At 44.9% G+C, this 26,932-nt stretch overlaps 3 protein-coding genes across 4 annotated transcripts; all 3 read right to left on the reverse strand.

Annotated features, from left to right (window-relative positions):
* Positions 1-217: 217 nt before the first annotated feature.
* MYCBP (MYC binding protein) lies at positions 218-4,898 on the reverse strand. Its single transcript, XM_006262487.4, has 5 exons — positions 4,816-4,898; positions 4,659-4,731; positions 4,252-4,300; positions 2,722-2,851; positions 218-308 (listed from the first exon to the last, which is right to left on the reverse strand). The coding sequence occupies exons 1-5, from the start codon at positions 4,828-4,830 to the stop codon at positions 267-269; spliced, it is 309 nt and encodes a 102-aa protein (XP_006262549.1). The 5' UTR covers positions 4,831-4,898; the 3' UTR covers positions 218-266.
* A 1,963-nt stretch (positions 4,899-6,861) lies between these two features.
* GJA9 (gap junction protein alpha 9) lies at positions 6,862-8,472 on the reverse strand. The gene has a single exon (XM_006262491.4). The coding sequence runs from the start codon at positions 8,437-8,439 to the stop codon at positions 6,862-6,864; it is 1,578 nt and encodes a 525-aa protein (XP_006262553.2). The 5' UTR covers positions 8,440-8,472.
* Positions 8,473-13,586: 5,114 nt separating this feature from the next.
* On the reverse strand, positions 13,587-25,814 carry RHBDL2 (rhomboid like 2). Of its 2 annotated transcripts, none has more exons than XM_006262488.4 (8): positions 25,652-25,814; positions 22,702-22,960; positions 22,153-22,301; positions 21,376-21,488; positions 16,988-17,088; positions 16,316-16,376; positions 15,687-15,748; positions 13,587-14,044 (listed from the first exon to the last, which is right to left on the reverse strand). In XM_006262488.4, exons 2-8 carry the CDS (start codon positions 22,912-22,914, stop codon positions 13,865-13,867), a joined length of 879 nt encoding a protein of 292 aa, XP_006262550.2. In that variant the 5' UTR covers positions 22,915-22,960; positions 25,652-25,814; the 3' UTR covers positions 13,587-13,864. The 2 variants fall into 2 exon arrangements, with proteins under 2 accessions (XP_006262550.2, XP_019345798.1); XM_019490253.2 differs by lacking the exon at positions 25,652-25,814 and adding an exon at positions 25,358-25,555.
* Positions 25,815-26,932: the final 1,118 nt, after the last annotated feature.

Here is a 26,932-nt window from a genome sequence, read left to right on the forward strand (position 1 = left end):
GGTAACACAGATGTACCGCCCTCACCTCCCACAGGTAAGAGCAGTTACGCTGCTCACTCGATGTGGGGGCAGGGTGACCTGCAGCAGCAGGGGTTGAGCTTGATGCCCCTACTCTAGAGAGAAAAATGCCACTTTGTGGCTTGAAGCACACTGAAACTCCTTCTCCGTGTAAGATCACTACATTAATTATGTTTTTTTTAAAAAAGGCAAACTACAGTTCTCATGAAGCCCTTTATTGAGTCCAGTCATCAACGGTTCCTGTATCCTTATTCACGCTTCTCCTCTTGAGGGGGTTCATACTGCGCCAGCTGTAGGGTGGAAAAGAGGAATTCTGTTAGCTATACCAAAGTCAGTGTTTTCCAGCAAGAAGCACCTAATTATTTTGCAGCACATTTCATTCCGTGAAGTCCCATTTAGCACTGTTATTTGTATGCACTTATTTCCAAAGTAAAAAAAGTGTCCTTCACTCAAGCCGTGAACTTCATACACTGTATAAAAGAAACAAATCTTTCACTTAAAGGTAAGATTTTCAAAAGCATTTACCATGCATTCATATTCCTAAATCCCTTCAGATGCTTTTTAAAAGCAGACCAGTTTCTTGCTTTACAGCTTGTCAGTGAAAGAAATGTCAATTGTCCAATAATGGCTGCTGTTTTACATGACTGTATTATGCATTCTTCCATGTTGCTTTGGGATATGCTGTAGCGCAGCATCTTGACTGCAATTGTTCAGATAGGGATTAGCATCTCCTGGGATTTTTTCAGGAAGTCACATTTAAAATAGAGAAGTATAGCAGACAGCCAGAGCACTCAATTAGAAATCCATTTTTCTGACTGGCCAGTTAAATAGAGGAACATTCATTATGAATCAGTACGTACAACTCTTACTGGTGAATAGGGTGGCCATCATAGAGGACATTCTGGTTTTCTGCTACTCTGTCCTCTATTGATACGAAACCCCATGCCTTTATCTTGAAGAGAAAAAAAATAGAGAACATACAGGCATCCGGTTTTGTATCAACAGAGGTCAACCAAACTGTCCTCTATGATGGCCGCCCTGAATGCCAAGCAGATCTAGATTGGATACCTTCCTGAGATAAAGGGAAGCTGTTCCCAACAAACCAGAACATATCATCACACCTTTAACTATAAATGTTTATACCCACTGCTGGGCCTGTCCTCTTCCATGGAATTATCCAGTCCCCTTCTGAACCAGGATAGATCATCAGCTTGTAGTGCAAGCAAAGGAGTCTTCTTACCAAGAGACAGCCCTGCGTATATCACTCTGGTTCCTTTTTCTCGGTAGCCACTGTAGAGCCCTTGAGGGTGCTGCTACCCCACCACCAGGCTCTCCCCTACCCCTGGCCCCAGCTCCCCTCCAGTCTCTCACCTGCTGCTACTCTGATGTTATTCTGTTTGTTGTTGAGAAAAGTGGTCCCTGGGGCTGAGAGCAACTTGCTCTGGGGGCCGCATTCCCCTTCAAGTGCTTCCCTGGTCTGCCTTTGTCCTTAGACCAACAGGCTACAACCTATTCCCCTTTTAAGGGAACATTCCAGTAGAGGACTTGTCAGAGCCTTGGTCCTGGCCGTGACCCCCTTTTCTTCTAGCTGTACCCTCAGCCTTAGTTTCCTGTTTAAGACCTCAGCTCCCAGGCAGCAGCCCCTCCTGGGGCTTCAGTCTCTCCTCCTTTAGCTTAGAGCTAGCTCCTGACAAGTAGCAGGGGGGTACCACCCAGCCACCCCTGTTTGTGGCCTCCACCTCTGTAGCCATAATCCAGCCCTCTGCTACAAACAGAACAAAAACACAAGCCAGCTGCTTCACAGAACAAAAGTCTCCCTCCTTGGGGTAAATGTGACCTGTAGACCCCAAAATTCATAGAAGCCTCCTTCCCCAGCTCTCCTGGGTAGCCTGGGTGTCTGTCTGTCCATCCCCAGCAGCCCCTCACTCCTCTCCCTGCTGCAGGGCAGAGACTAGGCTTAAATCCCCAAGCCTCCTCTCCATCACCCATGTGACTGGGTGTGCTGCATCCAGCAATCAGGTGCACCTAATTGCTTCATTAGCCACCTGGCCTTACTGGCCTCAGGCCCAGTCCACTTGGGATGCTACTCCTTACTGCCCTTCCTGGCCCCTTCAGGCCTATCTATTAACAGGGGCAGGCGATCCCTATTAGAGACAAGGAAAAACTATTGCAGTTCAGCTAACGAAAATAAGTTATTCTGCATTCACAAATGTTTCCACTAAGCAATATCCTGCCCACGGACCAGACGTTTGACCACAATGACCTAAGGCAGCTTCTCTCCTTGAATTTGTGGCCTACAAAAAGCCCCAGCAGTTATCGTTTTGAAAATACTGTTTAGAAGTGTCATCTAGATTTAGTTTTACATCATTTCAAGAAAGTGAAGTTAATCCTACACGTCCACTCCATTCGACTTAAAAATTCTTTTTGTACTGGTTTTCCAAAGCTTAAAAGAGAAATAAAAAATAAACTAGAAATTTAGCAATATTAGAACATTAATCTTATGAATGAAATGTCCTCAATCTCTTGGAAATCCATTAGTAACTAGTTAGAATCCATCCCTTTCCAGACCTGTACACAGAAACATCTGCATTCAACACTAATTAACACAGGTGGTTAATATTCATGGAATAAACATCACAGTACTCTTTTCTATTTACAGTTTAATTTTGTGAAAGAGCCTGCGAGCACTAAGTCAATACTTACCTTTGCTTTTAACTTTTTATTTTCTTCAAGCACAGCTTCATATTTTTCTTTCACTTCTGCTACTTCCAAACGGAGTGCCTCTATTTCTGGATTTTCTGGAGCTGCAGCTCCTAGGTGATGCTTCAGGAAGCTAATAATCAGAAGTTAAGTATTTCTCCACTTCAGTTTGACTTTATGTAAGTGTGGGCTTTAACACTGGTAGATGAGCTGTGAGAAAAACTTCACGTTTGCTAAATTAGAATTATTTGTATCGATAGCATCTTTCAAGTCTGCAACACAATAGATACTTTTCTCATTTGTATTTGAACTCCAGAAGTCAAACAACAGCTAAAACAAAACCAGAACAGATTGACAAGTTAAACTGACCTTCTCCTTAAGAAAGAAGGATAACAGCATGTCTATCTGCAAGACCGAGAGGACATAATAAAATAAATGAACAAAATTTATTTTGCCTTGAAACAAGACTGTAACTGAATTGTTTAAAAACATAGTTTTTTTGCTCTCTTCCACTTTTTACCATTAGATACAAGTGACTACTATAAAACTAAAATCATTTTTATTTTGAGAGACACTTAGCTAGCTACTACTGTACTGTGTGCAGCAAAGCCTCAAAACATTGCTGCAGGATGTCAAATAGGAAGTCTCACAGGAAGAGAGAACTGGAGTTGTGAGTACTAACACATGAAAAAATAACCTATTTTGGAATGTACAAAGAAAGAAGTTCCCCACCAAGGAGAAGCCTTAGCGTGTTTAATAGACTTTTTCTTCCTTTTGCCATTAAAGAATCACACTAACAGACCAGAGACCAGCGCTCACGCAGAGCCTTGATTACTCCCAACAAGCTTGAAGCTGTTGGGAGTAATTTCTCATGTAAGAGATTTCCAGTTTTCTACTGTACTTGATTGCCCAAGCGCCGTCTCCAAGATTGCCCTTATTATTATTACATTTGATATGGAACGTAACAGCTTGTTTTTTTTAAAGATTAAGTTCTCAAACAGTCCAGACTAGAGAGATTCATCTCAGACTTGGATATTATGTTAACAAAGCAATTTTCAAACCAACTGAGCTTGTGTCACTGCACCCTTCGGACTCTTGTGGATCATAACAGTAATCGTTCCTCATTCCAACCACGCGCTGACTCGCCCAACAATTCAAGAGACGTTAGTTTCTCTTTCTTTTCCCACCATTTGTTTGCTCCTTCTCCCTTCTACTAGAGGAAGGGCTGGGGAAGAGGCACGACAGTCCCTCCCATACCTCTGAGCCAGCAAACGGTGCCCCAGTTTCAGCTGTGCTGGTCTAAGGACACCTTGGGTAGATAGGATATCTTTTATTAGACCAACTAAAGAGTTGGGAAAGAAGTTTTTTTTTGCAAGTTTTAGGTACAAACACCCTTCTTCAGGCATCGGGCGACTGTGCTGCCGTGTTCTCCAGGGTAGCAAAGCAACTAAAACTCAGTTTCAGATGCAAAGTTTAGCACCATACCGCGTCACATCCCTGCGATCGCCGCCTGCAGGGTAACAAGAAGGATACTCCAGCGCACTATTTGGTTTCTCTGGCTCTTCATATAGGGCTACCAACACTGGAAATTAAGTAGTTCAGAGCATTTGAGCTTTTTTTTTTTTTTTTTAATTCAAAATGTGTCTATAGTCAAAGGTGGCTTCTTCTCTAACGACCAGCAACTGGGCACGTGGGGAGCGTGCAGCACGGCCCGGGGGGGGCTCAACCGCTCGGGACCCCCTGCCTTTACCGTATTTTACTGTGCGCCCGTCCATGTTTTTACCGTATTTCACTGTGTACCCCTCACGCCCTTACCGTATTTCACTGTGTACCCCCCGCGCCCGTGCTATATTTGACCGTGTGCAAACCCCGAGCAGCGGAGCGGCGGCTGCGAGGGGCGGGGCGGCCGTGTGAGGCGCCCGGCCCGAGGCGGCGCTTACCCTTGGTGAGCGTGTCCAGCACCCCGGACTTCTCCAGGTAGCGGCGGAACTGCTCGCGCTTGGAGTCGGCGGCCTGAGGGGGGAGAGGAGACAAGACGAGGCGGTCATTGCGGGGTGGAGAGGAAAGGGACTAGACGTGGGAGGGAGCCGGGCCCACCTTGTAGTGCGCCATCCCAACCGGCCCGCCACTGCGCCTGCGCCTGCGCCGCGCCTGCGCACTGAGCTTTGGGCCGCCGCCGCGCGCTTCCCGGGTTGCCAAGGATACGCTTCCCGCCTGGCCACGCCCCCGGCTTCCGTGCGGCTCAGCCCTGGGCGTAGCGCCCCCTGCGGAGCGGAGGCTTGCGGCGCTCGCGTGTCTGGACAGATGACTGGGGGGGCGTGCATCCCTTTTCTGTGCAATGTTTGGACTGGGGGGGGGGGCATCCTTTTTGATGTAACATTTTTGGGGGTTTGTGCATCCCTTTTGATGCAAGTTGGGGGTGTTGCAACGTTTGGGGGGGGTTGCACCCCTTTTGATGCATTTTGGGGGGGTTGTGCATCTTTTTTATGTAACATTTTGGGGGGGATTGCACATCCTTTTTGATGTAATGTTTGGGGGGGTTTTGTGCATTCCTTTTTATGCAATCGGGGGGGGGTTGAACATCCTTTATGCAACGTTTTGAGGGGGTTGTGCATCTTTTTTATGCAACCTTTCGAGGGGGTTGTGGATCCCTTTTTATGCAGCTTTTTGGGAGGTGTGCATCCCTTTTTATGCATTTCAGAGGGGGGGGTGTATCATTTTATGCACCATTTTGGGGGGGTTACACATCCCCTTTTATGCAATTTTTGCCCTCTTTATGCAATTTGGGGGGGTTATGCATCTTTTTTTTCTGCAACATTTCAGGGGGGGTTGTGCATCCCTTTTTTATACAACTTTGGAGGGAGACTTGTGCATCCCTTTTTTAATACAATTGGGGGGGGGTTGTGCATCCCTTTTTATGCTATTTTTGATCCTTTTTATTAAAAGGGAAGAGGATCACCTCCCAGGACTATAACCCCAAGACAGTAACACTCATTGATGGCGGCTGAAGCAAGTGTGCGGGGTTAGCAACCTGGGCTGCTGCACCTGATGCCACCTCACCAGTGCATTGTATTTTCAGGATATTAAAGATAACTTTGCAGTATTTAAAATGCCTTTGGATCATCTCAGATCTCACTGGAAGACACATTTTAATTGCTAAACGAGTGAAAAAGAATAGTAAAAAGCTCACAGGCCATTCATAATCCATGCTTGTCACAAGCTAATACATAGTATAATGGCAGTAGTCTGGGATAAGGAGTTTAGCCCAAATTCAACTGAAGCTCTCAGCAGAGTTGTACCTGTGGAAACAACGGCTGAGTATGACTTAGGCCACAGAAATGTAAAATTAGGGTGGAAGGACTCATTAAATCTCAACTTTTCCCTTCTCTTCCCAAATTTCTCACCCAATCCCTTGGCAAAACAGAACTCTTTCATTTGCCTAGGACTTGGTCCAGTTTATTTTGTAGTTAATTTTTTTTTTTTAAAGGCTGAAATACTGGGATTTCTCTCACTTCCTAATCAGGTATAGAGAAAAGAATGAACTCCTGTTACAGGATTTTCCTGCCAGACTGTACCTTTCCCTTTGCTTAATTTCACTTTGCAGTTCTTAATTAAATGCTTTCAGACAATAATAATTAATCTTTATCTTTTTATACGCTGCCCGTTAGAAATCCATTCTTTGTATGTAGTGAGGCCTAGACCTTGACTTTCAAGTTTCCAGCATTTTCCTACAATAGGAGTTGGTACGAATGACCGTGACCTTTACCACCTCCTGTTTTTGGAACGGAGGGGAGGGGGGGGGGAATTTAGTCTGACATCCCCATTAAATCATGTTTTTATTACGGAGAAATCAATTGTTACATGCTTCCACGCTGTTTTCAGGAGCAAGGCTTTTAGCCAGAATCCTTAATAATGAATTGAATTGAATTGTTACATGCTTCTTTAGAAGAGTACCCCCCAACTTCTGAAGAAGTGCTCACTCTATTCGTGTTTCACATTCCCTAGGTGGAACAGCTGACTACCATCAGAAATAGCTATTACTCATGCTACAGTACAACGTCCCTGTTTCCCCAGGGCTCACATATTTCTGGTGCAATATATTGATGAGATAGTAGCTGAAACACAAAAGTACTGTCCAGTCACTTAGATTTGGAGATCGGTAGGAGAACGCCTGCTGCTGGTGTTCCTTGCCAAGGACATTTGCCGAGAGAGGGAGAGAGCCTGAGGATTATCGTAGTCCTTGTACTGTTTGGAGTCCGAGCTCATCTTGCCCAGAGAATCAGGAGTGTCCGGTCTGCTGGATGGTTTGCAGTCCATCTTGCAGACAGGCAGGGCTTTGCTTCCACTGAAACTAGGGTGTTTCCCGTTCTTGCCCGCGGGACAAAATGCTGGAGACCCCGCACTCGCAAACAGGGCAGAGAAGCTGCACAAGGAAGGATTTTCACCTGGCTTGGCCAGGCCGTCCGCCGAAGCAATGGACGCAGTGTCAGATTGCAGAGAACACCCAGGTGGCAGGTCAACAAGGCTGTTTGAGCACGTCCCTCTAGCAGCATCTATACGACCACAAAAAGTACCATTGGGGAACTGTTTGTCTCCATCTTGTTTCTGAATATAATTGCTTTCTGACTCAAATACTTTAATTAAAGTTTCATTATCATTCGAGCTGATCATAGTCTTGCCAGGCTGACTGTTGCCAGCGTTAGAAGTCTGCATCCCTTCTGAGAGTTTATTTTTTTGTTCAATCAGGAGACAATTATCGCTACTCTCTGTCTGGCTGTTTTGAATAGACTGGAACACAGAAGGTGGCTTTAAAACGGGATAGACCACTGCGTCAGGAGGCTTTTCTATCAGCAAGGTGTAATCGCTGAGTGCGGAAGGAAGTGTTTTTTGTGGAGTTGAAGAGGTTCCCATGGAAGACCGGGGTACTACGGAGTTTGCCTTTGATTTACTTACGTAGAAGTCATCAATGTCATCCTTTTTCTCATCCTGCCCACAAAGCCCTTCCTTAACTTTTTTGAACCCTAGGTGGATAATTTCCAATATGTTTAAACAGAGCGACACGGTTGCTATCGACTGCATAAATAATATGAACACAGTCTTCTCCGTTGGCCTCGACACAAAACAATCTACTGTGTTTGGACATGGCTCTCGCTGACACTTGTAGAGGGGATCGAGCTGAAACCCATAAAGAAGATACTGCCCAATCATAAACCCAACTTCAAATGCTGATCTAGTAAAAATATGCATCACGTATGTGCCAAGCAAGGAGCCTCTTAGGGGTGCTTTGTTCAGCTTTCTTTGGCCCAGTTCACGAAGCTCGCTCTCCAGTCTTTTTCGAATTTCAGTCGTTTCTAATTCAACACTTTCAAGTTCCAGTCTGACCTGTGTCTTCTTCTTTTGTCTCTCCTTTTCTAATGCTCTGAGTCTGTATAAGGCATGGCCCATATATACCAAAGAAGGTGAAGATACAAATATAACTTGCAAGACCCAGTATCTTATAAGAGAGATGGGAAAGGCCTCATCGTAGCAAACATTTCTGCAGCCAGGTTGCTCGGTATTGCATATGAATTCTGACTGCTCATCGTTCCAGACATCTTCGGCTGCCACTCCAAGGACAAGCATTCGAAATACGAATAGGATAGTTAGCCAGATCTTTCCAATAATAGTGGAGTGAATGTGGACTTCCTCCAAAATGCCACCAAGGAAATTCCAGTCTCCCATGGTCACTCTGCCATCTTAGCACTAAAAGCCATGAGAGAGAAATATCAAATGGCATCACAGTTGCAGGCTTTTGACAGTGTTTTATATATTAAAAAGAACTTGATATTATTGGGAGCAAACACCTCTTACAATTAACACATAGTCACTTATAGAGGCTGTTTCACAGAAGCAGAAAGCTTTGCATGAGGTGCAAAAATCTTACACTTTAGCACCCCTGATTTAAAGGAAAACTGCCCTGATTTTACAGTTCCTTTGAGAGTGAACAAGAGTCTCACCTGAGTGAGCTTGCCATTAAAAGGGATCGTCAGAAATATCTGTCACAAACTCATTAGCCCTACAGCTGGAAATAACCTCCCAGGTGGAGCTGCTGCTTTTTAATTATACTTTTCAACAGGATCAGCACATCTGCAGAAGAAAACCAGTTTTCTTTCTAGTCAAACCAGCTATCGATTCAGAAGGTATCACTCAAAAAATCCTTGCCTCTCACATAACTTTGAAAAATCATTTGAGGAAATACAGCTTAAGGGTGAAAGGTACATCATGCAGTCAAAGCCATAACGTGTGACCCGTCCCTAGGACTGGAGGGGAGGCATTGCTGTGAACAGGGTAGATGCCACCAGGCCTTTTCTACAGTTCACCCAGGAATGAACCCCCCACGCTTTGTAAAATACAGCCACCCTGGGACACTGCTTTTATGGACTCCCGAAACCTGCAGCCGTGCTAGAAGAGCCTTCCCATGGTTTGGATTGCACCTGCCTATGCAAGTTATCAGGAGAAGGGGTGTTTTCAGAAAGCTTGAGCAAGCACTGCTGCGGTGGAAGTTTAATCGGAGCTAGTTCCTAGTACACGATATCAGAAAAATCAGGATCCAGTGACTGTTTCGGTGAAGATTTATGACCCTCAGTATTCTTGTTACACCACTGAGGGCACAGCAATATATTTAAGACGAACATAATAAAGTGCCTTTTGTACACATCATTCTGCCAGTGTATTCTGGATGACTATCCTGAAGAGACAGCACAGTTTCAGGCAGCTTTCTTATGACCAGCGATACTGGTATCTGAAGTGAATACCGCGTTCTATAATGGGATAATACCAAATGAAATCTGTGGTCCTGTTTCTATTAAAAATAAATATTTCAAGGGGGGAAAAATGGATTTTTTTTTTACCAGCAGTTCATCAGTCATTACAGTCAAAAGCTTATATTAAATCACAAGTCTTGCATTATGCTGCTTTCTGCTTTACAATGAAATATTCTGAAATATCCAGCCAAAGGGCCATTTGAAGTATTTTAAACATGTATTGAATTTTATGCATTGCATTGATAGAAGTGTAGAGCTGTTTTACAATATATATCTGTAATGATAAAACAATTCAATTATGTTGGCAGTTTTAATATAAAATATGCAGCAAGTATAACGTAATAGGCTCAACTGTATTAAAAATAGAGATGAATCTCAGATTAAATACAGACAAAGATGGTTTTGGAAGCAACTGGTTTTGCTAGGATTTAAATAATTTCCTCTTTACAGGATAGAAGTTTCATGAAGAATTAAATGGAGATTGAAGATAGAACATAGCAACATTGACAAAGCAAGCCTTACAATGAAACAGCCTGAGAGAGAGGAAAAATGTATTTTCAATCAGCTTTTTAAACAACTGGATAGAAGAAATACAAGGAATAAAAACATACCTTTCCTTTACCAAGGTAAGTCAAGTAAGACCACCACAGTATCCAAGACAGTCAGTGTCTATTATCTTCCATTTATGAGAGATTTCACATCATTTCCAAAAAGTGCTTCTTTCACTGCTGCAGCATTAAATGGAGCATTAAACGCGTGCTTTGTACACTGAACTTATAGTTGCAGGGGAGGCAGGAAAAATCAATCTACAATGCAATGGCTTCTAGCAAAAAATTAACTGACCAAAGTTGAACTGCTACAATAAAACAATCCTTTTCCGAATCAAAAAACTCAAAACTCCAGGAGTCTAAAAGGTTTCTTCTTCCTTCTTTTCTTTTGTAACAGTTCCCTGGGACAAACACACATATTAGCTATAAATGGAAGCAATAATCAGTGCAAGAGGATTTTAAATTGTACACACGTTTCATAGGTTGCATAGACATTAGGGCTGGAAGGGACCTCGGAAGATCATCGAGTCCAGCCCCCCGCCCAAAGGGCAGGAAGTCAGCTGGGGTCATAGGATCCCAGCAAGATAAGCATCCAGTTTCATCTGGAAGGTGTTCAATGAAGGCGCTTGAACCACCTCCGGTGGCAGGCTGTTCCAGACCTTGGGGGCTCGGACAGTAAAGAAATTCTTCCTTATGTCCAGCCTGAAACGGTCTTGTAGTAGTTTGTGACCATTCGTCCTCGTCATCCCTTGGGGCGCTCTGGTGAACAAACGTTCCCCCAGATCCTGGTGATCACCCCTGATAAACTTGTAGGTGGCCATCAGATCACCCCTGAGCCTGCGCTTTTCCAGGCTAAAGAGCCCCAGGGCTCTCAGCCTGTCATCGTAGGGTCTGCTTCCCTGACCCCAGATCATGCACGTGGCTCTTCTCTGGACTCTCTCAAGCTTCTCCACAGCCTTTTTGAATTGTGGAGCCCAAAACTGGACGCAGTACTCCAGCTGCGGCCTCACTAAGGCCGAGTACAGGGGGAGAATGACGTCCCGGGATTTGCTTGAGAAGCATCTATGGATGCAAGCCAGCGTTTTGGTCGCTTTACTAGCCGCAGCATCGCATTGTATATCACGCCGCATACACGCTGTATATCTGCAAACTTTTTGCAATTTACATAAATTTGAACATAAGACAACATTGTAGACAAGATGCACTTTGGGACACGAGATTTCTAAACACTTCTACATTTGCAATTGATGCATCAAGGTCTTAGAAAAAGCCAGACATGTTACATTTTAGAATATCTGGGGAAAAGTTGGGAAGACAGAAAACTTTTTTGTGCAAAGCTTTTCTTGTAGCAAACCTGGTCAGCCCAGTGCACCGGTGTGGTGGATCACTAAACAAATCTGTCCGTTAACAACATACAATCAGGCCTTAAAAAAAATAAAAGTAAAATAAATCACCAGAGTGGACAGTTATGGCATGCTACATCTAGCAATGCCCAGTTGCTTAGTTTTATTCTCGTCCATTCATTGCATAAAAACCAAGTTCCTGATACAAGCAGTGCATTGTACAGCCTGTGCCGAAAGCTCTCCAGAGCTAATCGATATCCTGGCAGCGAGTAACAATCAATCGGTCATGTCCGATTTCACAGCTGAATGAAACTTTATCCTAGTGTGATTGGTCATGCCCATAAGCACCAGAAGGGCCTTCTTCCATTAGGTCTGTCATCATCCGTTTCGAGTGCTACTTAAAACACCTTTCTAAACATGTTTCCTTCTCATCAAAAGCTTTTTATATCAATTAAAAAGACAGAATATTAATCCACCTAAATCCCTAAATTCTCCCCAGTTAGGATATTTATAGCAGTGGAGTGGACAGACTCAATAATTCAAGGAACTTGGTTTTGTTTTGCTTTAAAAGATAGGTGGCAAGAGAAACATTCGCTTCCACGATACATAATATTATGCTCAAGAAATCTTTAGCTCACTGAAACTGATATAACCGTCGACTGGAATAGTGTCATCCTGGACTTTTTAGTCGGGGAAATTAAAAACTCATCAAATTTACTCTATGTAGCAATACTTGTAATTCCATTTTAATGAGAATACTGACTACTATGATGATGAGTATTTCATGCTTCGGTGTGTTTCTCCTAGAAACAGGCCATTTTGTTATCTACAGCATATACTGCTGCCAATTTTGCTGGTGTGGATGAATCAAGTCTCAGGTACCAGCCTCTAGAGCCCTTTCTATCTGGACTTCACCATGGCATGCAACCCTTCCCTTTCCTTCTCAAGGTTATATAAAATGCAGAACAAAGAGCCAGTCTGAACAGGCTCAGTATTTCAGTGCCAGGAGGTTCCTGTAAGAGAGAAGTAAATACAGTACAAACCAACCTCTTTCACCCTAGAGGCATCAGAAGAAAACAGTCTCTGCCCTTCTTGGGTTACATAATCCAAGACAGACATAGAGCTTAGGGCTCCCAAATCGCTGGAACAGCCTGCCAAAGGAGCAGCCAGGGCGCACAACTAATCCACATTGGGTGCAAATAATTTATTACATGAGTGAAGATGGTGCATGGTATGTGCAACAGGAGGGGACTGGAGTCAAAAGAGCTCCTTCCAGCCCTAGGTTACGTTTTCATGATCTATGTAGGTTGTTATGTTGTCTGCAAAAGGAGCTATTATTTGCCAGTTTGGAGGAAAGTCCAAGGAACCCTACAGAAAGGCAGGCTTGCCGTAGCTCTATGTATAATCCCCCTAAGCTTTTTAAATTTAAAGACAAGCTGCCAGGAAAACTTCCTCTGTCTGCAGTGAGTGCCACTGACTGCAGGAACAGAACAGCACACTGGATCCCACTGCTCAGGCCAAGTTAATGGGGCTTGTATTATAAGGTGAGAAAGATGAAGGAAAAACCCTATCTGTTCTACACTGTGTATTTTTCCCTTACCCACAACACACTTAGGGGACAGCCTTTTCCCTTACACAGCCCAACACAATCCCTGAAGTCAGCCAAGACCACCCTCCTGCAAGTACCATCAATGCACCGATGTCAGTGTCTGCTCGGTGCAGCTGCATGGAGGACGTTTTCAGCAGGGACTCCCTCAACTCCAGAACTCCCTCCCCTTTGAGGCATGCCAGAGCCCGAGCTTGAAATGCCTTAAATTCCTGCCAAATTAGGAGGGTCTTAGCAAGCAGAGCTAAGCTGGGGAGGGGGCTTTTGTTTTAGGTCTTATTTTAATAGTCAATCTGGTTTTATAGAAGTTATTTTGCCTCTTAGTATAAGCTGCCCTGAGCCTTTGTTGGTACGGGCAGCATATACATCAAGTATGTAAATAAATATACAGCTGTAAAACCTTACACCATCTTCTAAAAAGATTACTTTGTTTTACTGATCACTATTTTTGAGACCAGAACACTGGTAAAAAACGTGAAAAATTATGTGAAAAAGTAATCTCTGATATCTCGTATTTAGTCACATCACAAAGGCAACTCGGTTTAAAACAAAGTAGAAAAGAAATCTATAAAAGCAACCAAGAACCATTTTATTTAGTTCAATTGTATACAAAGCAATAATATGAAAAAGGCTTTATTTGGGGGGGGAGGGTGTTAAGTTATATATATTTTAGTAAAAACATTTAATTTCCAAGACAGGATCACTGTCAAGGTGACTTTTTAAAAATCTAAAAACTGTTTAAAAAAAGACTACATTTACAGAGTCCTTCTGTAGTTATACAAAAATGACAAGTTTTTTATGTCAGTTCCCTGAAAATTTTAACAATTCTTTCACGATTAGTTTGGTTTAGTTTGCAGGTGAAAGAAAGATGTTAAACAATACAGCAGCCACAACACAGACCAAATAAGCAACAATAGAAATCCAAAATCGCGGATCTTTTATAAAGCTCTTATCAAAGCAGCTGAAAATGACGTAACCTATGGACATCCCAGCCAGGCCACCTGCAACGTGAGCCACAAAGGACACCTGGGGAGGAAACAGAAAGAAAAAGAAACTGTTCAGTTACTTTTAAAGACTGAGACACGTCAGTATTCACCCCAGGAATGCACACACATCTTATGAACAGTACTTTACCCTAAGGCAGGTGGAGGACACTTAGGGGTCACCAAGTACTTAAATGTAATATTTCTTCACAGGAAAAATAGCAACACATTACATATCCGTTGATGAAGGGATCAAGAGACAGCTGCAATCATGTTTTACATCAGAAATACAATCATGAGTTTTGGGAGACAAATGAAGTTGTTTACAATTAAGAACTCCATCAGTTAGGAACCAATTAACCTTCCTATTCTTAGTAAAAGGGTTTCAGTCGTCTTTGATTGGCTTGATGCCTCACTCAGAATATGGCATATCTGAGCACAGCGGCTCTTTGGTCTCAAGCTGGGACGTTCCTTGCACAGCGATTCTAAGGGTGCAACAATTCTCCAGAACGCGATGAACACAGGACCCAGGAATTCCAGTTGAGAGTCTGAACAAGCTCAACACTGCTTAGCTCACAAGTTAAGAAAAGATCACTGTTAAAGTGATGAGCACAGTACGAAAATACACATAGGCAAGAACAACAGCATGCCAAGATAGAACTGAAAAAAAACCGTAGCACCTAAACGCACATGCTTTCAATCATCTAGATGGCCACAGCTATATTTACTTCCTTGTTACTGATATCAGCAATAAGGGAAAGAGCCAGAAAAGTTAAAATAACTTGTGCTCCCCCTACTGTTTTTGCAACCAGATACCAGGCTCTAACAAGATTATGTGATTGCTTCTTAGAAAATGAGACATTTATCAATATTTATGATGGAGAGATTCCAAAACAATCATTTTAAGATACAGTTCAAAAGGCAGGTTTGGTTTGGCAATATTCCTTCCATGTTGATGAATCATAACAGAGCTTTCACATTTTCAAGCATGTTAAATGCAGATGAATACAAGGAATGAATGCTGTTGCCAAGAGATACATCCATCCTGGAGCAAACACATCATGTTAACTACAAGCGCGTGATGTGTATTGTCACTCAGTGTGGGCCATGACCATCTGCCATCTAAACCAAGAATCTCTAGCAGAACGTGCTAGTCCTACTGACCCGAGATCTTTGATTTATACTCGCTCACAATCCGTAACTGAAGTGCAGCTATTCAAACTAGAAATAACCGATCTTATACAATGCACAGTACCAATCGTCACCCTTGTGACAATTAGCACGGCTGGAAGTCAAAGCTCTTATTGGATGAAATCAAAGCAATGGATGTGTTACAACTACTATATTAGATATGCTCATGTCTCAAGTTTTCCTGGCTTTCACATCATCCTATAATTTCTTTAGATTCCTTGGGAATCGATGGATGGTTTCCAAAAGCCAGGAAAATGGAGTTCTGGTGGAACGAAGGAATTGTAATTTCTCAAGTTTACCTTCAGCCAATTTACCTTTGTTCATCCCTCATTTGTTTCTTGAGGAAAACGAAATGCCAATGTTTTAATTAGGAGTACTTGTTTTGTTTCTACTCAATTCCAATACTTGATAGTCTGTAGTTAATGCTGTAACACTAAGTATGCTTTCCTAGGGCTTGCATAATTCCAAGTTATGTTACTTAAGAATGCACTTACTTGTGGTCCATTCACAGGGGCTATAAATCTTCTGTAGAGAGCAAATCCAACATCTGTTCCAACTAAGAAAACAAAACAGAGAGCCTTGGATTGGTTATTCGAATTGGCAGGCTTTTTTAGAGCAACACCAAAACAATGGGTTTAAAACAGAGAACCATCTTTCAGGTGGTACCCAGGACACTAATATACAAACTAGAGTCTGCTTCACTCAGAACTGAAAGTCAAATTTTGAGTGAAATTCAGCATCTTAAAAAAGGCAGACTGGATAAATACTGCTGTCTAGTACAAGATTCTAATTCTGGCCAAAGTTGGCCCTGCTAGAAGGAAGCTATTCAAATCAGTATTTTGTAAAGTATCATGCACAGCTTTGTACCATACATTTAATATTTAGAAGTGCCAAAGACACAGAACAGTTTAAGACTCAGATTTATTTATACTTTAATTTAAACAAAATGCAAGAAACTTGCATTGAATTCAGCTCTCCAGCGAAACGCGAGGGGAACTAGTAAGTCCCTGACCAGTTGGTATTTTGGGCTGCAGGTGGGAATGTGTCTATGCATGAGTTTAATAGTGTATTTATTACATACAGTCTTTATCCTGACAGACCAAATTAATGACATCAACGTTACCTATAGACATGATGAAGACCAATCTGAAGACACCAAACAAAGGAATCATTTCTCTGAAGTTCTTGAAGAGAGAGAAGGGGGGGGGGGGGGGGGGGGAAGAATGATTAATCCACTGCACAACAGACAGACAAAACTGTATGCAACAATCTCTCTAAAGGCACTAAGACATTTCCACATACCTACAACACCTTTCAAACACTAATATAACAATTCTCATTTTATTGCTGGAGAATTTGAACCAGAGGGAAACAGCTATGCCCGAGCTCAAACAAATTTAGAACATAATCCAATAGGCTGCGGTTGTTCTCTTCTTTCACATTTTTTTAAAGCAAAAGCAGCAGTGTCCTTCCATATAAATCAGTGAAGAGTTACTAAAAATATCCTCTTATCCGAGTGCTGTATATCTGTCTGGCAGCTAACCATTTCTGAAACACTCCTAATGTTAAGTCTGTCTCTAGCCCTAGTTTTCTTTGCTGATAAAGGAAAATATCTATAAAGCTTTGATCCTGCAAGGTCACACCCAGATCAACACATTCAAATCAGACTGTACCTCTGTAGCGGTTCTCCCTCAATTATTCCTCTTTGGGGAGCAACATTTGAGCTTTTTAAACAAAAAAGCTTAAGTACTAGAAAGTATGGATACTTTTTGTGCATTATTAGTCATGTCCTTACCACTAATATGTTCATAAAGTAGCCTCCAATCAGGGCGTAGACTCCTCCTGAAGCCCCCACCAGAGCCTGCATGGGATCAAAGACTGAGCTGGCCAAGGAACCTGAAAAGATAGAACCATCTTTAGACTTCAGATCCTTGTGCCAACTTTGGTGGGATAAGATCATCGTCAGCCATACTGGAAGCTAAAAATCACAACAGACAAGTATTTTAAAAGGTACTAGATCAGGGGTGTCCAACCTTTGTGAATGTGGGGCCGCATCACGAACTTTTTATCACCCCGTGGGCCAGCAAGCCATATTCAAAGACCTCACAGGAAGTGGTATCACATCAAGAAGTGATGTAAACCAATGAAGTTGCAGGAAGTGACAATGAAATGGGTCTAACCAGTTCAAAACTCTCCCTCTATAGCATCCACCTCTGCCACTGTTCGGGACAGGATACTGAGCTGGATGGACCATGGGGCTGACCAAGCATGACACTTTTTATGCTCTTATGTTCAGAAGCTCTTATGTTCTTTGGCTGAGCTTCCAAACTATGGCTGAGTTGCAAAAAGGGATAGATAGGCATGTTACAAAGTTGTCATAAAGGATTTGGAGCCCTCTAAATCTCATTCCTTTTAATGGAAGTTGGCCTTTTGACTCAGCTTTGAAAATCTCAGCCCAAGGTGCCAACCAAATAAATCAAAATATATTTTGCATTTCTATGCAGTGCATCTATGTGGGGCTCTCCAAGCATTTCATAAACATGAAATGAACCTCAGGATGAGGCCAGCTGGAGCAGAAGGGGCTCAGCTGCACTTTCCCCCTACCTGCGCTCGTCAGTCCTGAACGGCACATGGCTCCGCTGCCGCTTCTGCTGGCTGGTGCCGACCCGAGCAGATCTGTCCCACCCAGAGCAGCACGCAGCTTCCCACGTGCTACTGGGGACGGGAGGAGCCCAGCCGGGTCAGCACCGGCCAGCAGAAGCGTCAGCGGAGCCATGTACGCTCAGGAGGAAAATGCAACTCAGCTCCTGCCGGGCTCATCCCAAGCGGCACACGGCTCCGCCACCGCTTCTGCTGGCCGGCGCAGACCCAGTTGGGCTCCTCCCGTCCCCAGTAGCATGTGGGAAGCCAGTTTCAGCTACATGCCGCTTTTCCTGGCCGGTGCTGACCCGGCTGGGTCCATCCTATCCAGAGCAGCATGCGGCTGAAGCCGGGTTCCCACGTGCTGCTGGGGATGGGAGGAGGCCGGCCGGGTCTCCACCGGCCAGCAGAAGCGGCGGCAGAGCCGTGTGCCGCTCGGGATGGGACGAGCCCGGCTGGAGCAGTAGGGGCTCAGCTGCATTTTCGCCTGCCTGCACCGGTCAGTCCCGAGAGGCACACGGCTCTGCCGCCACCTCTGCTGGCTGGTGTTGACCTGGCCAGGCTCCTCCCGGCCACAGCAACACGTGGGAATCCGGCTTCAGCTGCATGCTGCTCCAGATGGGACAGACCCGCCCGGGTCGGCACCAGCCAGCAGAGGCGGCGGAGCCGTGCACCGCTCGGGACTGACTAGCGCAGGTAGGGGAAAGTGCAGCTGAGCCCCTGCCACTCCAGCTAGCCTCATCCTGTCGTGAGCGCCACATGGCTACTCCCCTTCCCACACACACCATGCTGGCAACCTCAAGCTGACGCGGTGCGCGTGGGAACCTCGTCCCTTCCCGAACCCTTCAGCAGCCATTAGGAAGCTGCTGAGGGGCTGGGGGAGGGACAAGGGGTGGGAACAAAAGTAAACTGTGTTTACTCTCATTTCCTGTCGCAGCACCGCGGGCCTCAGAAAATGCCTTGGCGGGCCGCATGGTGGCCCGTATGTTGGACAAGCCTGTACTAGATAGTAACAAAAGCAACATGAATAAAAAGCTAAGGCTATAACTACACTAACCCAAAAACAGGATTTGTAACTCACTACCAGGGCAACTTCCACGTTAGGGGAGCCAACATAGAGAAGGCTGAAATGCTTACCAAATGTAAGATAAGCCAGATGAGGAACAATGGCAAGGACACTGCCATGAGCTGCAACACCTCCCAAAAGAGAAGATACCCTAGCAATAAGTTATAGATTCCACTTCTGTCAGGGTCTCCTTGCCTTAATGTTCACTGACCAGACAAACCAAGGGTTTCTAAGAGTTATCCACAAAAGTCCACTAAGGAACATCTCAAAATCCTAAAGTCCTAAGGCAGAACCCTGCTGTTGCAATTGAAGTCATACTCTGCTAAAGACTACAGGTTTTGATCCCTGTATACTATTAAAAATATATATATTTTTTTAACTATTTAGAAGTGTATTTTATTTGCAACTTCACAGCTCTGGTGATATTTCCCAGTGGAAACTTCAGTTTCATGACTGAATTCTGAACTTTATTTTTTCCCCATTTTAATACAAGGACTTGAATTGTTGCAACAACTATGATCTGGTTTTGGGACATTTCAAGAAAGGTGTGGACAAGCAAGAGTCCAGCAGAGAGACAAAAATCAGAGGCATTGGGAACATGACTTATGAGGAATGTCTAAATGAACTGGGATTATGCAATTTAAAGAGAAGACTGGAGTGGGAAATTCCTACCAGTCTTCAAATACCTGAAGGGTAGTTATATAGAAAATGAAAATAAATGATTCTCTGTAGCCACAGGAGACAAGACAAGGAGCAATGGTCTCAAATTGCTGTAGGAGAAATTTAGATTGGATATTAGGAAGAACCTCCTCACTAGGAGGGTGGTTGGAACAGGCTGACCAGAGGTTGTGGAGTCTCCATCCTTTGAAAATTCCCAAAAGCTTAGACAAACACTTGTCTGGCATGGTTTAGTCAAGGATGATGCTGCCTGAGCAGAGGGCTGGATTAGATGTGACCTCTTAAGGTCCCTTTCAAACCTACTTTTCTATGATTCTATATTCCTATAAAAATCTCAAAATATTAGTGTCCTACTCCTACACTAGAACAAGAATTTTTTCCATATTTCAGCAACTGAACTCTACCAGTAACATTTAAAGAAGGGATTTTAGAGTTAGCCATCTAACATATAGTCAGGTAAATCAAATATCTAAAGCAGGAGTGAAGATAAGCAGAATTAAAAATTCCTTTTTCTTTTTTTGAAGCCTCCTTCTGCACCCCCTCCTCTCCCCCCCTTCATGAAACCTAGGACAGAATCTGAGATTTGCTTGAAAAGAAATCTAAAATTCACAGCTGTCTAAGTGAATAAATCTCCATTTAAATCCAATGATGTAGCAGTCACTTATGCAGTCAGTGGGTTCAGTTTCAGACCAGATTTAACTGTGTAATGACATGTGATATTCTGGCTATGCTGTTGGACTAAGAGAACAGACAAACTGCATTCACAACTACCAGGACAAACTCAAGTTCTTGAGGCCAGGACATGCCCATTTTTCTTGGCAGCAGTGGGTGGCACATATCCATCCAGAATACTGTGGTAAAGATTACTTCTCCACCAGTTGGAAAAGCAGAATAAACATCAGAAAAGATCCCTGTGGGTATTTCTACACTATGGCAGTAATGTGCTCCCACAAGGATGCCCTTGGCCTGACCGTTTATGACCACATGCATAAATATACGTGAAAATACAGAGGGTGCCTCTTTGCAGCCACTTTTGAGGCCTCAATCCTTGGTCTGCCCAAACACAGCCACAAGAGATACTCAGGAGCAGCCTCCCTGGTGAATTCTGAGGTTTGGAAAATACGAGCAGGAGCAGATGGGCAAGGCATGCTTGTGAACATAAAGGCTCGGGCACGCTGCCTCCCCGGTCATCAATGGGCCCTTTGAGCAAGAGGCCCCAAATCAACAAATGCGATGATACACAACCCGTTTTCTTGTTTGCAGAGCAAGACACTGCAAGTTACAAAGGAACAGCACAGCCTCATTTTGAATAGACTGCTCTCGTCAGAGACAACACTTGACAGTTGAGTATTGTTGCTATCTTTAACACGCACTTTTACAAAAGCACTCTCTGTGCCTACATTTTCTTGAGTCCATAAACAGCAGAATCTAGCCAATGGAACAGCGTAGGTCGTTCACTGTCCTCAAAGGATTCATTAGCCTGTTTTAAAAGATGTCAAGAATACAAATGCTGTCCTCTAGTACTTTGTAGGAGTTTCTATTTCTGTGTGAATGAAGAGCACGTTAAGCCCTAAGGAAAAATAACTGCAAGGGTGAAGGAAATATCCAGCTGGAATCACGTGAGCAACCGGATTAATTTCCTAGTAAATCAACACACAGTAAATGTTCACCAGGTCAATTTAACTCATATGGGACCATAACTAGAACTTAGATTCCCCCACCCGGAAAACAGCAAGTTTGTTTTTTGATACAGACAGTATTTAAATACTAAGTTAGCCCATTTCCCATGGCACACTGACCTCCAATCACTCCAGCAAGATAAACCAGCCCAACACGATGCCCTTTGTGAACCATTTCCAATGGGATCCCCAAAATAAGTTGCAGGACAAGATTTCCTAAAATGTGTTCAACACTGAAAAGAAAAAAACATGAGAGTCTCAAACTGCAAGTCTAATGCTTGTAGAGGTCCTGTAAATCTACTGACTCACAATGCAGAAGCCCTCCTTTTTAGAAGGTGAATCTATGCTATGCATTTGCAGCCAAAAAGGCCTGAACTGGCCTCTGAGTTCAAATCAAGGCACCCAGCGTGAATGGTGGAATTGGGCCATGTTATGCAGACCAGGTCTCATAGAAGAGGTAGAATTAACATATAGTATGGAGATAGTAATGCTACTTCTATCTAATCTACTTTTGAGCCTGATGGTCATACGTGATAAAGTGGATTTGAGCTAAGTCAGAACTTAAAAATAAAATAAAAACCACCCTACTATGATGGAAAGTGAGCTGGTAGCTCAGTAGGTATCACTCTTGTACCATTATGAACCCCAGCATGATGCCAGAAACCACAGGCTCTTGGGAGTATCACCTGGCAGACACATCCATGTAGCCCTTAAAAATACATCTTCCAAGGTCTGATTATCTGGCAAGATCTTTTCCACTTTTGCCAATACCCATTTCCTAATTAAATACAACTGTTTATGTCAGTTGAGATTTTCAAGGGAAGCCCGGGGTAGCAGACCCAAAATCCTTTGTTTTGAATCTGCAAAATAGACACAGCACATAGTAATGTTGCTTACCCTGCATGCACCAGCATATAAGAAATGAATCTCCAAGCTTCTTCCCTTTTCTTAGGTTTATAAATAAAAGGACTGTTGCAGATCCCTTCATCCAGAGTGATCCATTGTTTCTGAGGCATCCAAACAGCATAATAAATGAAAATAGCCAGCTGCAAGAAAGAAGTGTTTATTAATTTCTTCCACCTTTTGACATTACAACCAGTCTCCTCCATACTTCCTTGATACAGAGGTAACACATGGAAAATTTCAGTCTGACAGTTCAAAGTTTACTTCAACAGCAAGAAAATGAAAAATAGGATGTTAAAATGATACATAACTTTGTATGGACAATGGATGAAAAGATACAATAAACGTTACCAGCAAGTAATGGGCAACCAAGTTTTGTTAGCCAGATGCAAATTTCAATGTCGAGAAGATAAAAGAAAAAACTTGCCTTGCTAAAATGAACTCACTGGTAGTAAATTCTAATTCCATTACTTCAGCTAAATTAAGTGTCAGATGAAAAGCAAGGGGAGATGCTTTAAATATTACCAGATAAAGCAGTCCTACCTCTGCAATGCTAACGGAGATGATGAACAAGGGAGGAGGGATACAGTTTGCTCTTTCCAAGTAGGTTGCTCTGGCAGTCTCCGGAAGCATCCATTTGGAAATGGTTTTATGGATTCTATCACAATTAATACAGGCTCGACAGTTTCTTTCATCTTTTTCTTCCTTTTGGTCTTCCTCGTCTCCAGGACCTGGGTTCATCCTCTCCATCTCCATATTTTATTAACTGGAAACTAGCCAAGCACTTTAGAAGTCCAAGCACCTATGCAGATAGACAATTAAACACTGAATATATGCATAGTACAACACTCACATGACCAGTAAATTATAAAATATCATACTTATTTACCGTCTTTAATGCAAGAGGATTCCCCAAAGCATTTTACAAATTACTAAAACACTGTTCAGCCTATCTGTAGTAAATGGGAACCACTTGACCAAACAAAACACAAACCACTTTTGGGATCCAGGACAGGTGCTGTCTAAGAGGAATCTTGTATCAAGGTAATGTTACAGGGAAAATTAGTAAAATATAGGTAATTTGCACTAACTTTGGCCAACAGCGCAACACCAATAAAAGTTTACAGTCTTAAAATTTATAAGGTTAATGGTCACAAGCGATTCCCACTCGTTTTACATCTCCTACAGACAAGGGCACAAAATACTCCTTTGCACTATAATGGCACACTTTTTTTAAACAGACGCAGAGGGAAGGAAATCCCCAGTTCAATTATCAATACCCTTTATCTGGAATACTTGCAGTTTCTGTGGGTTTTTCCCTTCACCTGTTGACCCAGCTGATACCAACTCAATTCCTGAGAGCTGACAAGACCACTCTGAAATGGAGTCTCTCCCTAAATCATATTTTGTTTAGTTCACAGCCAAAGATATTATTCCCCTGAAAGTTACATAGCCCTTTCAAAGGAAAGCACTTATTTAAGTTACGGGACTAGCAACATTACGGGTCCAAAGGACATTCTGGGGAACATGTTGAATCAGACAGCTGCCAGGCAGTCTGATCCTGCTCCTCCCGAGCGAGCCCTGTTTACTTAGTAGGATCGAGCAACTCACACTCCTCCGCTGGAGCGGTAACTGCAAGGAGCAAACACCTGCTGGATTTAGAGGAGTCCCACAGCCTGGATTACACCAGTGAAGGCCCAACTGCTTAATCTTTTAGTTTTCATATCAAATTTCTCTCGAACATAGAAACCCTCTGATTGCTGAAGGTGGAGCGCTCCGAAATCTAGTAAATTATATGCAACTAGTTTGGGGTACTCTGCCAATAGACATACAATGACAAAACATGCCTGACAGATTAAGTCTGTCACCGGGAGGTGCGTAAAGAGAGGAGAGGGCACAACGAAGTGAAATGAAAACAACTCCAGATACAAAGTGTTGCCAGATGCAGAGATGGGTTATATGAAAGGTATTTCTATAACCTTTTCAGGCAGTGGTCTCAGGACTCACTGTTGTGTAGCAGAGAAAAGAAAATTATTTCATATTTCATAGACATTCGGGCTGGAAGGGACCTCGGAAGATCCTCGAGTCCAGCCCCCTGCCCAAAGGGCAGGAAGTCAGCTGGGGTCATAGGATCCCAGCAAGATAAGCATCCAGTTTGCTCTTGAAGGTGTTCAATGAAGGCGCTTGAACCACCTCCGGTGGCAGGCTGTTCCAGACCTTGGGGGCTCGGACAGTAAAGAAATTCTTCCTTATGTCCAGCCTGAATTCGACAGATGCAACTTCAGCCGGCAGTCACTTTGAAAGGCAACGCGGGTTAGCAGGCAGAGCAGGATCTCTTTCCATCTCGGCAGCTACCCTGCAGAGCAGCATCAGGCCACGTTACTTCTCCCCGTCTCTGCACCTCTGCTCCCGGCTCCGTAAAGCAGAGATCGGGATAACGACAGCCTGAGCCGAGCACTTTCAAACCTGGCAAAGACAGAGGCCGCGTCTCGGCTTCGATCAAGTACGGACTTAGTGACTTCTTTGTGCAACTTGCACCCTCCGCTATGGTGGACTTTTGTACGGGTCTGTTTGCATCCATCCTCTCTCTCTCAGTATCGCAACCCCCTCCCCCAACCCTGGGCTTACAACGCCAACACTGTAGTTACACAACCTTGCTGCGCTCCCCCCTCGCCCCCATCCCTCTCATGCTAGTCCCTCGCTCAGGCGCTCTGCGTTTCCCCTACGGCTTTGCCATTTGTTCCACGACCCTTACCGTTTTCTAGCGAAGCTAAATCCGACTGCACGCCGAGCGCAAGCTGCCGTTAGAAACGGCTTTTCAGACCGTTTGTCTCGGGCCACGGCAACGTGCAGGGGGCGCACGCAGGAGCACGCGCACCCCCCCTGAGAGAAGCCCCGACGCGTGGTCGGAGGGCAAGAAAACAGGAGAGGCTGAGCGCCGTGGGACGCTTCAGCCTGGAAAAGCGCAGGCGCAGGGGGGACTTAGTGGCCGTCTATAAGTGCATCGGGGGGTGCGCCAGGATCTGGTGCTCACCAGTGCCCCATGGCTGAATGGTCTCGAACTCCTCCGCGATCGTTTCAGGCTGGGCACGAGGAAAAACTTTAGTGTCCGAGTCCCCGAGGTCTGGGATAGACACCCCCCCCCCCCACACACACACACACACACACACACACACGGAGGTGGTGCAAGCGTGTTTACCTCGCCGGCCTGCACCCCCGCAGACCCGTGCCACGTCCCCGACCCGGCCCGTGTGCTTTCGGGCAGGCAGGCGGGGCCGCGTGCATCCTGTCCAGGGCGGCTGGCAGAGGCAGCGACCCCAGGGCGGCGCAGCCCAGCTGGCCGGGAAGGAGGAAGCCGCAGGAAGTATTTTTAAGCCGGTTTGTCCACATCAAAGGCAGCCGGACGTCACTGCTGCTGCCCCTCCCCCCACTTCCCTCCCCTCCCCAGGCCGGGGTTGCGGGTCGCAAGTCCCGGGACGCGGCTGCCTCCTACCTCGCGCCACCTCCGCGCTCCGCCTCCGCCTCCTCTGCGGGCCGCTCCCATCCTGGCCCGCGCCCGCGGCCGAACACGCCCCGCTCGGCCCATGGCGGCGCCCGCCCTGACAGGCCCTCCGCAACTGCTTCCGCTTCCGGTCACGCGGCGCGCGCGGGGCAGGCTGGGAAGCGTAGTACTCCCCCACTCGCAGAGCCCGATGGGAAAGGCCCTTCCACACGCGGAGCAGCCCTCGCCGCTTCCGGCCCCGCGGCATCCTGGGAGCGCGGGGGGCTCACGGGAGTTGTAGTCCCCCTGGCTCTCCCAGGAGTCCCCTTGGGTTAAGCTGGAATTGCTCCATCCTCGCACCTGCCACGAGCTGGTCCCACGGCCCAGCCGGGCGCGCAGTCACTCCAATCCAAAATTACCCCCCCCCAAATTTTTTATCTTGTTCATCCAATACAAAATATCACCCCCCCACCCCCATAATCCCGTTATTTCCTGGACGGCCGACCCCAAAACAGGCAGTGGAGGAAAAGCTCCCGTGTTTCTCACGAGTTCAGTTTTGGCGGGAGGGCGGGGGTTGGTCGAGAGGGCGTTCGAAGGGAAACCGATGCAAAACGCACAGGAAATGCAAAACTGACAGCCGGATGCAAAATCCGACGGTTTTAGCGGGTGGCGGAGTGGATTTTTCCGAGAAAGGTGAATTTGGATTTCTCCAGGAAACGCGGCCGGCCGACGAAAAGCCTCCTCGAGACGCCGTAAATGCCTCGCACGCCTGGTGTTTGGATTCCCAGGATTGCAAAACGTGGCACGAGTCAACAACGACCTGAGAAACGGCCGGAGAAAAGGCTCCGGTTAGCAAGGCCAGGACATCTCCAGAGATCAGGATGCGTGCATTGTGTTTTATTCCATGACACATTCAGATTAGACATCAGGGACAGCTACTAGTTTTTCCACACCCACAGAAACTCAGCTATTTATTTAGCCCCTGAGGAGGTGATTCATAAGACTGGCATCCTCTCTCTTACTGAGACAAAGCTTCTCGGAAGAGACTTTTCTTTGCCTCTTCCTCCTCCTCCTCAACATCAACCTTCATAGTGGGTAAAGGTAACTGGGTGCGTGGACACGTTCCTTAATGTGCCGTAGTTACAGCGCGTTAAGTTTCCTACTAGGTACTAAACCTGTCATCGGCGCTACTGCGCATTAGCGCAGAGGAACGCTTTTTGCGTGACGCTTACTGCTCATGGTACTAGTCTACTGCGCATTAGCACATTTTCTGACAGCCACACTAATGCGCAG

Source organism: Alligator mississippiensis, chromosome 6 (genome assembly GCF_030867095.1).
Source record: "Alligator mississippiensis isolate rAllMis1 chromosome 6, rAllMis1, whole genome shotgun sequence".
Taxonomy (NCBI): Eukaryota; Metazoa; Chordata; order Crocodylia; family Alligatoridae; genus Alligator; species Alligator mississippiensis.